General features: G+C 30.1%; 1 protein-coding gene across 1 annotated transcript; it reads right to left on the reverse strand.

Annotated features, from left to right (window-relative positions):
- Positions 1–6,190: 6,190 nt before the first annotated feature.
- Positions 6,191–11,477, reverse strand: LOC123893620. The gene is made up of 7 exons (XM_045943388.1): positions 11,039–11,477; positions 10,517–10,961; positions 9,467–10,368; positions 8,132–9,355; positions 7,833–8,051; positions 6,867–7,715; positions 6,191–6,780 (listed from the first exon to the last, which is right to left on the reverse strand). The coding sequence occupies exons 1-7, from the start codon at positions 11,475–11,477 to the stop codon at positions 6,191–6,193; spliced, it is 4,668 nt and encodes a 1,555-aa protein (XP_045799344.1).
- Positions 11,478–14,425: the final 2,948 nt, after the last annotated feature.

Genomic DNA, 14,425 nt, shown 5'->3' on the forward strand with positions numbered 1-14,425 from the left:
CAATTCTGAAAATATATATATGCCATAATAAATTACATATTTTTGACGATAATAATATTTGTATACATAAATGCATCACAGTTAAAATCTAATATATTTCCTTCAACAATGTTATTGAGTTTACACCATTTCTTCCATCCTTTTGTAAAGGTAAACTCAACACCATTTTTTGTGAATTTGCATGTCACATTTTCATGATGATCACCGCATAGGATGAATTCTGTAAAATCTGATAATGATAGGTGGGATCCAAAATCATGAGGTAGAACCTAAAGATTGACAAAATTGAATTGTTAGTATATATGTACTAAGAAAACATGGCTATTAAATAAAAAAGTTATTAAAGAGGATAAAATTTATGAACTAACCAATTTAGAGGAATTAAGATGGGATTCCTTTATCACAAGTAGGAAAGAATTATAATCATCAAGATTTGTACTCAAACTATGATATTGAGGAAAAGAAGACGGAGACTCATTTTTTTCAAACTCACAAACAATCATAAGAAAATGATCTTGACCATAGTAGTGAAATGTAAGGCTTTGATTTCCCTTCCACTTATAATAATTTCTAATCCTTGGCCAACCAAAAGTTATTAGTGGTTTAGTAGTTGACATATTGAACTCTACTTGGTGAGGAATTCCATCTCCATCATACAATTTCCATTGATTACCAAGATCCTTAGAATATTTTCTAATAAAAAAAGGATCTAATTCTCCAAAAGTCTGCAAGTGTTTGACTAATGTTAATTTATATAGTATGCAATATTCAAAAAGCAAGAAAAGTTTATTTGTATACCTCATTAGGAAGATGGACTGCTTCAAACATTGCCAGAGGACTTCCACGAATGATAGGAGGCCATTTTGATGCCATTGATAATTAAGTATGTAAAGCTTTGTTAAATGCATGTATTTATAGATAAAAAATAATGACTATTTAAAAAAAGAATATTTTATTGTACTACTTGTAATTAACTTTTAGATATTATTATTTTATTTTGTAATAATATAATATTGATTGAATTAAATAATCGTATTTTTTAGTGCGATAATCTAAAGTGAGGTTAATTTAAAGTCTATTTTTGTATATAATTTAATTGAATAATTATTATATTTGTCCTAAATATTTTTAAAGTGATTTATAGGCTGTATAAAAAATATATTGCTACTATCTGAACGCTTAAGATTGATAAGAAAGTTAATATTAAAAGAAAAAGGGAAAAAATTTATTCAAATTATTAAAAAATAAGGAAATATAAAATATAGAACTAACATGTGCGATGTACCAAGGTAATATATCATAGAGAAATACAAATTTAAGGAAAAATACTTGATAGATAATAATTCGATTAATTAAAAATGACAATACAGAACACCATAATAAAAAAAAAGGAAAGAAATAAAAATACACACATTATGTGATTGCCAATTTCAACGAAAAATTGGCAAATAAGTAGTGCTTTTAACTAATAAAGACAACCAATAGAACATAGCAAATAACAAAGATCAGGCATTGGTAATTTCTGGTAGCTTCCAGATGTGGCATCGATCATGTGGATCATTGATTGCAAATTTAAAACGAATTGTATCACCAGTTTTGAAAGAAAAATCTTGACATAGGTCTTTCCAGGTATTTTCCAATTTTGTTGTGAGAGGATTGGTAGAATGAACAACCTTCAACTGTTCTTTGTGGGGATAATTGCCGCAGATAGTAATATAATTTAACTTTTTATCCATCAAGAAACTTGCAAAGTCCATAGGTAAAATCTTGAACACAAATAAGGAAAAGAGTTAATATAATATATATATATAAAGTTATTAAGTATGAAATAAATATATAAAAAGGAAATTGATACGAAATATGAAACAAAAAAAAATGTAATTTAATTGACAATACCAAATTTTTGTTCTTCACACTTTCGGTAGTCAGGAGAATGTCAAAAAACACGGTTTCATGTGGTATTAGACTACGACTGTGAAATGGCAAAATCTCAGTTTCAATAATAGGTTCCTTAAAAGATTTGATTCCAAAACAGCTCCCACCATAATAGTCTAGTTCAAGTTCAATGTTATTTGGCAATCCATGAAATTCTATTAATTCTTTCCAACCATTAAAGATTATAGGATTATCATAGCTTTTATTGTAGTTAAGTACAGTCCAACCCTTGTCTGGAGTGCATACGAACCACATATTGTCTAACTTATTAAAATGTTCGACAATGAAAGTTGGATCTATTTCTCCGTAACCCTATAAAACACAAATAAAATGTATTTATTAGTAAAAAAGATTACCAAAACAATTAAAAAAAAATTGAATGTAAAAAAAAGTAAAAATTATTACCAGATTAGAAAGTCTTACAACTCTGCAAGTTGTAATTGGTTTTGATCGAAGCATTTCAGCAATACTCATTTCGTTAATAATTTTAAGTGTTAAACACAATTAATACACAGAGCCACACACATGTATATATACATATAGAATTTAAATAGAAGGTATAGATTTAGAATAAATTGTATTTAAAAATATGTTGGTTTGCAAAAGGTAGATTCTTCAAAAATTTGTTCACGTGAGAGATGTAAGTAGATTGTTTGTCATTGTGATGTATGCAAAAGGTAGATTGATTCACTTAAGCAAGTACAAATCATGAAGTGAAAACACTTGTGCATCATTCCAAAATCGTACTGCATGATATATAGTCAAAACATGCAAAGATATTATAGATTAATAAAAAATGACTTGTTTTAACAATTGCATGATCCTAAATACTCCCTCCGGTCATTTTTATAAGAAACAATTTGGAAAAAAATTTGGTCCTTTTTATAAGAAACAATCATTAAATTTATTCTTACAATTCCATTTTTAGATTTATTAAATTGTATCCATTCCAAAGTTGTGCATTAATTAGAGTGATATATTCTCTAAGGATAAATTAATACAGCAAGGTTAATTTTGGAATAAATTGTAAAATTTTAGAATTTTTATTAAGAAAGATAAGGTTTCTTGGTATGTGTGTTTTTTCCAAATTGTTTATTATAATAAGGACCGGAGGGAGTATAACATAATATTGGTTTATTATTTTGAGAGAGGAATTATGTTAATGCGACGATGAATCACCTAGACAAATTATCTACTGAATATGAATATTACGAAATTGAATTTTGAAAAAAATTTTGTAATTTTTATTGTATAACGAAATTGCATAATATAATGAATAATTTGATAAAATTTATATTCGTTATAATGTTGTTAATGATTGGTTCATCATGGATTATTTGATGAAGTGATTTATATTTGAATTTGACTGATAAATTAATACATTGGAGATATATTTTGAATTAAATACATTATATATTGAATTATTGGAACTGGTAGATTATCAGGTATTGAAGTAAATGAGGAAAGGACATAAAATAAATAAGAAGCAACATTTATAATAGTAAGATTGATTGAAACTTATCAGTACTTGAAAATTGAGTGTAAGTAAAGTAATGTCTATTTGATAAAGCTGATTGTTGCTTTAAAGAATCTTAGGCTTCTTCACGTGAACTTGGTCACATTGGCTTCTTTTGTACTCTACCCTATCAATACTCCTTCTGTTCGAAAATATAAGGAAAAATAGGTCAAATAAACTTGATGTATTTGGTTAAAGTTTTTTACCAAATACATCTACTTTTATTGACAAACTTTTGCTTATAATTTGGGACGGAGAGAGTATTATTTTAATATAGTTTACATTTTTTTGAGATTATATCAATTTATGAACGATAATACAATTGGTAATCATATTATAAGGACAATGAAATGTAAGCACATCTCCATTCATTATATTATTGGCAGCGCAATAGCTTTCCCAGCCACGTCCAATCATCAGCTTTGGTTCGGTGTCGGGACTTATTTGTAATCTGCATGGAATTTTGATGTTCATTGGACCGCACAAGTAAATATATTTCTTCTTTGCCTTTAGAATGTAGTTGGCAAAATCATTAGGAATCGTCTGGAACATGAAAAAAAAATTATAAATTGTTAGAAATTATATATTGTATTAGAACAATACTTAGAAATAATTTGTAAAATTAGTTTACCAATGGTTTATTGATAGCCTGATTTGGTTGAAGAAAAACCAAAAATGATGGGCATATTTTTGGAGCAGTGCTTAAACTATGGAATGGAGGAAAAACATTTGATTCTACTTGAGATATATCAATTTTTATTTTGAAAGAATTATCACCGAAATAGCTAAAGAATATTCTTTTATAGCCAACGAATTTATATGTATCTCTTATAGCAGTCCAACCATTTGTTAACTTAGGATGTAATATTGATTTATTGAAGGTCATAGTATGAACAACTTCATCTGATACTTTGATATGCCATGTATCTTCCAATTCATAAAAAAATTGAGCTGCAAACCATGGATCAATTTCAATTGCAGTCTAAAAAAAAATATATATAATTAGAGATCTTTGTAAAAATAGCATGTAATTATAGATTTTTAATGTTTAAATAAGAGAAAAAATCAGAATTGTATATTATAGGTCATTATGTTAAAATAAGAAAAATATAAGTTTTATATATAAAAAAAATATATATTCTAATTTTAAATTAGATATTTTAAATTTTTAATTGGATGGAGTTGAAATTTAAAATTTAAAATTCGTTAGCAATATTGTGATAAATTTAAAGTACTGAAGTAGTGGTGTGATAGAGTTTTAGTACTAAATAATATTAAAAGTTATCGATTGATAATGGCACGGGGGAAAATTACGAAAAGAATTAAAAACAATATTTCAACAATGTTAGAAGATAAATTAAAAATTTTGTAATTAAATTTTATATGCGAATATAAAATTAAATTTTATAATTAAGTTACTTTCAATCACTACTATAAGTGCAGTGTCATTATAAAGGGTATTATATCCTCATTGTTCCTATTCCAAAACTTGTAGTTGTTGTTTGATATTATTATTCTTTAGATGGAAGGTCCAAATGATGGTAACGTGGAACATGTTGAAGAAATTGGTGATGGAGAAGTAATAAATGAGGCCAAAAGTTCTAAAAATTATCCAGGAGTATATTGTGCTGATAGTAGTGATTGTCATTGGTGGGATTATACTGTTGCAGATAACAATAATATTTTGGTAAGTCTATAATGTCTTTAATGATTTGTTTGTCTTTAATGATATTTTAGTATGATTTAATATTGACAACGTTGTAATCCAATTTATTTATCGTCAGGAAATTCCTAGAGAAAACTGTTTCATTTTTATCAATAGGAATCAACCCAAAATTATGCTCATTGATCATTTCAACGGTGATAGATATCCTTGTGATATTCATTTTGGGGCAACAAATATAGAAGAGATATCTATTGGAAATGGTTGGGAGGAATTTCTAAGAACCAAAGAAGTTAAGAAAGGGGATGTTGTTTATCTTCTTTTGTACGGAGATAATCCACATAACATACACGTGTTTCATGTGGACAGAAACTGATTAAGAGATGATATATATGTAAATTAGTTTAATCTTTATGTTGAAGCTATTGATGTAAGATAGCGTAAGTTTTTATTAAGAGCATTATTTCTTGAGAATATTAAGATTTTAAGTTTGTTCTAGTTTATTAATGCAATAAAGTTATATTGTCAAAGATAGCATTCACTTATATTGTCTCAATAACTTAATTATGAATTATACTTAATAATGCTGATTTATGAAGTTATATGACCTGTTGTTTATAAAGTATAACACATAATATAACCAACGAACTTAAAACAAAATGAAGAAAATATTATAAATCAAGGTTGAGCTAAGAAACACATGGGACATCCAGCAAACTGAGCTTAAATTACATATTTTCCAATTGATGCAACTTTTAGTTCAACGCACCTCAGATGAGTGTATTTTGAGTAAAGATATTATAAAACCTTTCAAAAAATTGAATGATGAGTTCATCATCTCTGCAGATCTTCGAAGCCATTTAAGCTGGAGAGGTAACTTATTCAAATCTTTCATAAGAATTCAATACTTTTTCAAAAGATGAATGAATTGTTACAGCTTTCTTGTCATTTCAGTACATCTGCAGATTCATGTTGTAAGAAACTTGCAAATTAGAAAGCAGGATTGTGAGATAAAATTAAATATAATATTATGCTATAAGATACAATTTAGAACAATTTGTGGGATACCTGAACTACTACAAATTTTCAAAAACCTCCTTGAAAACCACATTAGTAGTTGAAGTTGGGACAACCTTTTCGTTTCTTTTTTCTTTATCGTAAATCAATATCTTCAAACCTTCTTTGGTAGTAACCCTTGACATTGCCACATACAATTGACCATGGCTAAAAACATCCTTTGGTAAGTATAGTCCAACATAATCCAATGACTGACCTTGTGATTTATTGATGGTCATTGCATATGAAACTATAATTGGGAATTGTATTCTGTTTAGCTTAAATGGCCATGGTGATTGTGATGGTGACATTTTCATACGTGGAATATACATAGTGTTACCAAGATATTTTCCACTTATTATTTTGGCCTCGATTACATGATTTGCAAGTTTTGTTACTATCAACCTAGTACCATTACATAAGCCATCAGCCTGATTAAGATTCCTCATAAGCATGATTGGTGTTCCAATTTTCAAGCTGATTTTGTGATTTGGTAACCCAGAAGTTCTAAGTGAATTTAGAAATTCAGGTGTGAGTGTCTCAAAAATTTCACAATCATTGATGTCTGAACGATCAATTGAGTCGCAGCTATAAAAATCTTGAGTTTCTCCTACAATTATAATATAATATGATCTGATGTTAATTTTTGAATATAAAGTGTAATGTTATGCTATACAATTAGATAAGTTTGATTACCTGGTATCAAACTCAACACATATGTATTAATCTGTTCAACAACTTCAATTGTGGATGCTAGAATTGCTCTTGCTTGAAGAAATTGTGGACATTTGTATTTAGCAACAAAGTTTGGATAAGTACTTTTAACAATGGCAGGAATAGGATCATCATAATCGATAATCAACAATTCCTTTGGAATTTCTATGTCTGCATAACCATCGTTTGGTTCTGAGAGTCTGCCTTCTCCTACTTTTAATAACCACTTAGAGAAATTGGCTATATCTTGATTATTTCCATTGCTTTTCAACCTCATATTTTGAGTTAAAGTCAAGACTTTACAATGGTCCCAAATTTTTGAGGAATTTATGGTAGCATGGACAATATCTGAGCGACATCCTCTTGGAACCACGGGAAGTATTTGTCTAAAGTCTCCTCCAAAAACTATAACCTTTCCACCAAAAATTCTATTACTGTTAGAAAAGGAACTCATTACATCCCTCAGTGTTCTTTCCAATGCTTCAAAAGTATACCTGTGTGCCATTGGAGCTTCATCCCAGATGATGAGTTTGGTTTGTTTTAGAAGTTTTGCATGATCATCATCGTGTTCTATGTTGCACGTAGCATTCTCTAAAGTTGGAACAGGTATTTTGAACTTTGAATGTGCGGTTCTTCCACCAGGTAATAAAAGTGATGCTATTCCACTGCTGGCTGTTGTGAGAACAATTTCTGATTTTGATCTGAGGGACGAAGCAAGGGTTCTCCACATAAATGTTTTACCTGTTCCTCCATAACCATGTAAGAAAAAAACTCCTCCTTGTTGTTTTCTCACTGCCTTCATTATTGTGTGGTATATGCCTCTCTGTTCATCTATTATATAATTTCAAATGAGTTTGAATAGATACCAACATTATGTCTAACGTAATGTTATACTTGTATTGATTATAAGTTAAATTATGTCATATAAAGATTTCATAAATAAAGTACCTGTAAGTGACTGATACAATTTTTGAAATTCCTCTGTTTGTTCTTGAACATCGTAGTTGAGCTCATCGTATATGAGTCTATTTCCCAATTCTGCTGTTACATAGTCTTTTGGAAATGGAAGACATGGAAAATCTGCCAAGCTTTTCCTATTGGCTTCTAAGTATTTTTCAATCTCAATTAGAGTTAAATTTTCAATCTGTTCATCAGTCAACTGTAATGCTGCATATGGTATGGAGTAATATTTAGGCTTTATGATGAAGGTATAATTAAACATTGGAAGAATAATGTTGAATATATACCTCTATTGTTGGCAATGATGCGTTGGCGATGAAGGATACCATCTGATAGCCATTTTTTAGATTCATCCCACACATGTCTAGGACGATTCATTGTGTTTCCAAGTAGCATAATGACAAATAGCTTTCTCAAAAAATGACCTGAACCCCAATCTTTAGCTTCCATAATGGCATGAATATATTCCCTATCGTCTTCAAGAAATCCCATGGCAAAGCAAGCATCTCTGTAACTAAAATATTGCGTGTCCCCAATTTTTTTGATATCATCATAACATGTAGGTCCCTTTATAACTGTTAACATCATTCTAAAATAATATAGTTCACCTGTACTCGGAGGAACCCAAATTAGTCTTCCAATTGTGTATCCTCTTTTTCTTGGCTTCCACTTTCTTAACTTCTTGACATAAACAAACTTGGAGACAAATTGACCATATGTTAGAGTTCTTGCTTCTGGGAATATTTTGTTTGCTTCTAACCATGATGTAAACATTGATTCAGTGACACTTGGTTTAAGAAGAACATCATCAAGATTTTCATAATCTTGAAAATAAACAGAATTCTGGCCTTCTAAGTGATAGAATAATCTTTCAACTGCAGGTCTTCTGCCATGGATAGGAAAAGAAAAAATTCTCCAACATGCCTCACATGGAGACACATACCGGCAATCAATGTATTCTTTCACTTCATCAATTTCTTCATTCTTAGAACTTTTGTGCTTAATTGACCGAGAAATAGATGCTGTGATCCGATCATACCCCTTGTGGATATATTTGAACAGATATTTGATTGAGGTACATTGGTTACACCATTCCATGTTTATGTGTGCTTGATATTTCAATAACAAAAAAGCATTGTAAGGTACAACATTCCTATTGTCCATTGTTACTCCACTTTTTGATATAGTGTGACCATCTGTTCTTCTTCTATAAACTGGATATCCATCTTGATCAACAACAGTTTTTGGTTCAAAATTTTTGGGATAGTACTTTGAACACTTTCCAGTTTGTTGCATGCAAGGAGCAGAGGTATGTGATGTACCACAAGGTCCATGAATCATGTGATTTTTGACTAATTGATGCAATTCTTGTTGTGTTTCTGGATCTGGAATTTCAGCTGAGATTATTGTGTTAATATCATCAGGGGTTGGAAACTTGCTGGATGGATGAAGGAATAGTAGAATGTGAGCATGTGGCAAACCTCTTTTTTGAAATTCAATAGTGTATAAATCTGTTACAACATAATTTAAAATATAATTATAGATTTGTACTATGAAATGAGAATTGGCAGATAAAATAATAAAAAATTAACCTAATAGACTGAATAACAAAACAAACTTACGTGCAATTACTCTTCCTAACACATGATTTTTTGTAAGATCCTTCAGCAACTCATTAAATTTGATTTTAAAAACTCTTGATATGATGTCTGGACGATCATGAGGTTTTAAATTTTTGCTTTTGAGCAATCTAATAATTTCTGGCCAATTTGGATTGCAGGTAAACGTGATGAATAAATCAGGAAAACCAACTGCTGCAGATATGGCCATACCATCAAAATATAACTGATCCATGTATCTTTTGCTTCCAACGAAAGTCGAAGGCAACACAACTCTTTTACCAGTTTTTCCATCAGTACCTTCGGCAGAATGAAGTTTTTGATATTTAGATACTCTAAGGGTAGACTGATTGTTTCTTATGAATGACAATCTTTCACCCTCCATCATTGTGAAACCATCAACTAAAAATTGTTGGAAAAGTCTTCTGGAGGAGATTAGAGTTTGAGCTTCTAATTTTCTCATTTGTATTCGAAACGATAGCCAATCCATTATGGTCAGTCGATTTCTCCTTGTAATGACGACACCAGGCCTTTCTTTATGTAGTGTTCCACGTCTATATCCATCCTCTCCATATGGAAAGATTAACGGATATTGATATGCAAGGTAAGCAGAATGGAATTCATTGATTCTTTCAAGTTTGCCACTACGCTCTTCAATTATTATATCTCTTGTATCTCCAGCATCAACATCGCCAACAATGAGAGCCGCAACTTCAGAAACAGTCGGATGATTGTATATCCTTCCATCTGTCTTTCTATCATGAATTAGTCTCAATTTAAACTCATTGACATTTCCTTTCTTCAGTTTATCTCTTGCCATTCGGAAAACTTTAGCATGGACATTGTGTTGATCAAGCATTAAGGCCAAGTTTGTCACAGTAGCAGGATCAATGGATTTGTTGTTACTGTGAACATTATTTATGAAATCATTGCTATATATATATGGATTCAACAATATAAATAAATTTGAAAATTCAAAGTATTCATCACTTTATAATAAAACATAAATCAAAAATTGTTGAAAGTATAATTTAAAATTATAATTAAACTTACCCACAACTCTGTATTCGATTGGCGACTTCATTGTCGGTATCATAAATGTACAGCTGGGCATACTTTGGAATGTCACCATCTTTTGGCAACATGCTTCCGATTCGATGACATGGTTGTCCTTGTAACCTAAGTACTGGTGGACCTTTACCCTTTTTGTTAGTTTTGGTATCAAAGTTCATTCCAGGTGACGTGAAGGAAAACATCGAATTGTACATCCTAATATTTTGTTGGAAGCTCTTACTCTGTGTGGACTTATGATCAAACAATAGTTTTTGCAAGCATTCAGGTGGATGTTTTAGCAATGGTAATTGAACTTTTCCATTACCACAACAAATTTGGAAAGATGGTTGTAAGGTATCTCTAGATTTTGCGCGTCTCTCTTGATACCACATTTCAGCTCCACATGATTGACATTCAAATAGAGGATCACCAATGTCCGAATAACCTAGTAACAATTAAAGGCGTTAATGAAAGTCAAATAAAGGATAATTGAAAGTCAAATTAATATAAAATTCATGCAACCTTGTGGTGAATTAGCAACAGTTAATGAATTGAAGTCAACAACATCATCTTGATCTGTGTCACTATCCGTGCTAGTCTCATACGGATCTTCTTCACTACTTGAATTAATATTAGAGTCCTGTGAAATGTCAGCATGATGAGATTGAGTAGCTATTTTTTTCCTTTTATTCTCTGAATTAGTTTCAACAGAACTGGGCATTACATCTGAATCAGGAATAGCACTGTTGGAGTTAACTGTGGTGACGGCGTGAAACTTGCTTGTCAAGTTAACCTGTAACGCTGCAATATTGATTCTATTCTTTGATTGATTGGGCCTATTTTTAATTATGGAGTGGTTAATCGATTGTTCACCATGTTTGAGACTTTGATTCACTGTGTTTAACACTGATGAAGTAATATCACAAAGTGGAGTGTTATTACTAATAGAAGTAGAACTCATAGTTGGTGTTGTGGTAGATGAAAAAGGTATGCATGCAAAAGTGCCCCTCTTCATATGTCTGAATCTCATTTTGTGTTTGAGGATTAATTTTCTCTTGTGCCTTGCAATCTTACACATCATTTTTTTAGCAAAATCCTGATTGTCCATTTGTACTGATTAGACAAATAAATCTGCATTAAAAAAAAAGTAACTTTTATAAGGATTTTGTAATACTGTTTTGCCTAAACATTCTATACCAACAATGATTCAATTTACTGATGATATTGGATACTATAATTACAATGTTTGAATTAATTTATCTAAAGGTACATTGAAATGTTACTGGTACATCTCATAGAAAAAAAAAATGCTCTAATAACAAATTTGGAATTCAATTTCATAAAGGATTAATTAAACCTATATATCACAATTATGAAATGTAGTGCAACATGAGACATATAATCATAGATACAAATATTGGATTGGTACTACAAAATGTAGATGCTCTAACCTGTTTACTTGAAATCAATCAGGAAAATCAATTATAAACAATAATAGCTCCTTTAATTGGCTCAATCATTTAAACTTAACTTCTGTTAGTAAGTAATTGGAAAGTGAACTTCATTAGTTGTATCTGCTATCATGCTTTTAATAGAGTTTGAATATGATCAATTGGTTACAAACAGAAGTTGGAGCTATTTGGATGAAGTTCATATAGAGGTTAAGTAGAAATAGATGTTGATAATTTCATGAAGCTTTTTGGATGATATTCATGTAGATGTTCAGTTAGCTTGAGAGGTTTATCAAGAAATGAGTTTATCTTGGGCGTATATACGATGTATTATATAAAACTCAATTGATTGAAATTAATGAAATTTAAATTTTGAAAACCGGTGGGAAAAGAAGGAGTGTTCAAATTTGCTGCTAAAATTTGGTGTGAAATTTGAATTTGAATTAGATGTAGAGTACTTATTTTAGTCTTGATGACAGCTATTTACAAAAGCAATATTAGTATTAAATTGATAATAACTTTTGCCTCTATAAGTTTGTCAATTCGTAGTAGATTTCAAATGCATCAACCTAGTGACAACCTAATGCAGGAATTGTGCTGATTGATTGTGATAAAACAATTTAATAATCAACTGATAGTACAAAAAGGACTGCCTAACGCAGCCATAGGCTTATAACGTGCTGCAGGAACACTAATAAGCAGTGAAATGCTTATTTTAAGGAATTATTCAGGATTAAATAATATAAGGACATAACAATTACCAATGCTCTTTGAATAAAAGGTTTCATTATGTAACCATAGCATGTAAGTAAAGAAAATCTATTAGTCACAATGGAACTTAAACTTCCATCAGCCATCTTGTCTTGTTAGCTGTAAAATTAATTCTAACAGGGATTTGTTTGTGTTTTGAGCAACAAAATCAATGACCTGTGAAAATTAAACATGCTTTCAATCTACCTAAATTATCACACAAAACAGCAAGCACTACTATATAGTTTTAATATAAAATACATAAAATTAATACAGTTCATCAGAATTTTTTGTTGTCTCAAGTGAGAATACAATTCTGCACAACTGAGATAGAAGTTATACAAATTATAGGCTGGCGAAATTATTATAAAATTATAGCTGGTTTCTAATAGAGCATAAACGTGGAAACATGAGTTATCAACCACGAATTAGACGTACGTGAACCAAGTTGCGCGAAATTCTGCAAGCAAATTTGAACCTAAGTGTATCCCCTTCTTTGTAATTTTGTATGTTGCAAAATTGTTTCCATCCATGACCAATCATAGTTGTGACTCTAGGAAAACAGCTACTAATAATTGATGCTTGAATCACATCAAGATGGTCATTAACTAATAGTAAAGATTTGTAACCAATGGTTCTAACATAGTCTGAAAAATCTTTGTCCAAGGTCTGTAAAAAAATAACAATAGATAATATTAATATTTTTCATGAAATAAACATGAGAGTTTTAAAATGAAAGTAAAAATAGATCTAATTTACCATGTCTGTGTTATCAACATTTAATTGTGATAAGGTTATATCAAATGATTGAGTATCAATTGGATTGGTAGAATGACTGTGGAATGAGGGATAATTTTCCGATAACTCTGAAATACTTCCGACGGATAGAAAAAATGTTCCACCTCCATAATATTGAAAAGTGATTTCAGTCACTTGTTTGCATTCAAAATGATTTAATAGTGCAAACCAACCATCGGTAAGGTATGGAATGATGCTGTACTTTCCAAAAGTTAACTTATGATCTATACCATTGTTATCCCAGACGTGCCAAATGTTATGAAGCTCATTGAAATGTTTCTGGACAAATTCTGGTGACACTTCTCCATAGAACTGAAGTGCATACCAATGAATATGAAGATAGATTAATAATGAAACCTTAACAAATAAAAACGTATCAAATGTTATAGGAAAAAAATAATTCACCTGATTTGGAATAAGTAAAGTTTTGAAACTGGCAGTTGGTGTTGAGCTATGTAGTCTTTGAACAATTTCCATAGTTACATGAAACACCAGGTTGTTGTATTATTCTACTGCTTTGGTGAATTTATAATATCTCAACACTATAGTGCTAATAAATGAGACAGATATTATGCATTAAACTCAGTAGACTATATGTAAGAGAAATAATAATGTAGGTAGTTGAGATGTAACTTAATTGTAGTAGATACTTGTTTTCATAAGGTATGAGTTATTTAGATATTATTTATCCAAACTGTATTGGATCTTACTTCATGTTTTAAAACATGGTTAAATAATTTCAAAATGCATGGAAGGTCATGAAATCATTTCGTTGTAATAAAGATTGTTTGCATAATAAACAAAACGAATATAATTGAAATTAGATGTGAGATATAACTACAATAAATCCTATAATTCATAATGTTTACAGGATTATAATGTTGTTCGATAACATAAAATACACCATTGT

Source organism: Trifolium pratense, linkage group LG1 (assembly GCF_020283565.1).
Source record: "Trifolium pratense cultivar HEN17-A07 linkage group LG1, ARS_RC_1.1, whole genome shotgun sequence".
Taxonomy (NCBI): domain Eukaryota; kingdom Viridiplantae; phylum Streptophyta; class Magnoliopsida; order Fabales; family Fabaceae; genus Trifolium; species Trifolium pratense.

Excerpts from the sequence above, each read along its gene's own strand:
- LOC123893620 (XM_045943388.1), bottom strand. The coding sequence starts at position 11,477 with ATGAGTTCTACTTCTATTAGTAATAACACTCCACTTTGTGATATTACT. Across the intron at positions 9,356-9,466 it reads GTTAGGAAGAGTAATTGCAC|ATTTATACACTATTGAATTT; the intron begins GTAAGTTTGTTT and ends ATGTTGTAACAG. Across the intron at positions 7,716-7,832 it reads ATTGTATCAGTCACTTACAG|ATGAACAGAGAGGCATATAC; the intron begins GTACTTTATTTA and ends ATTATATAATAG.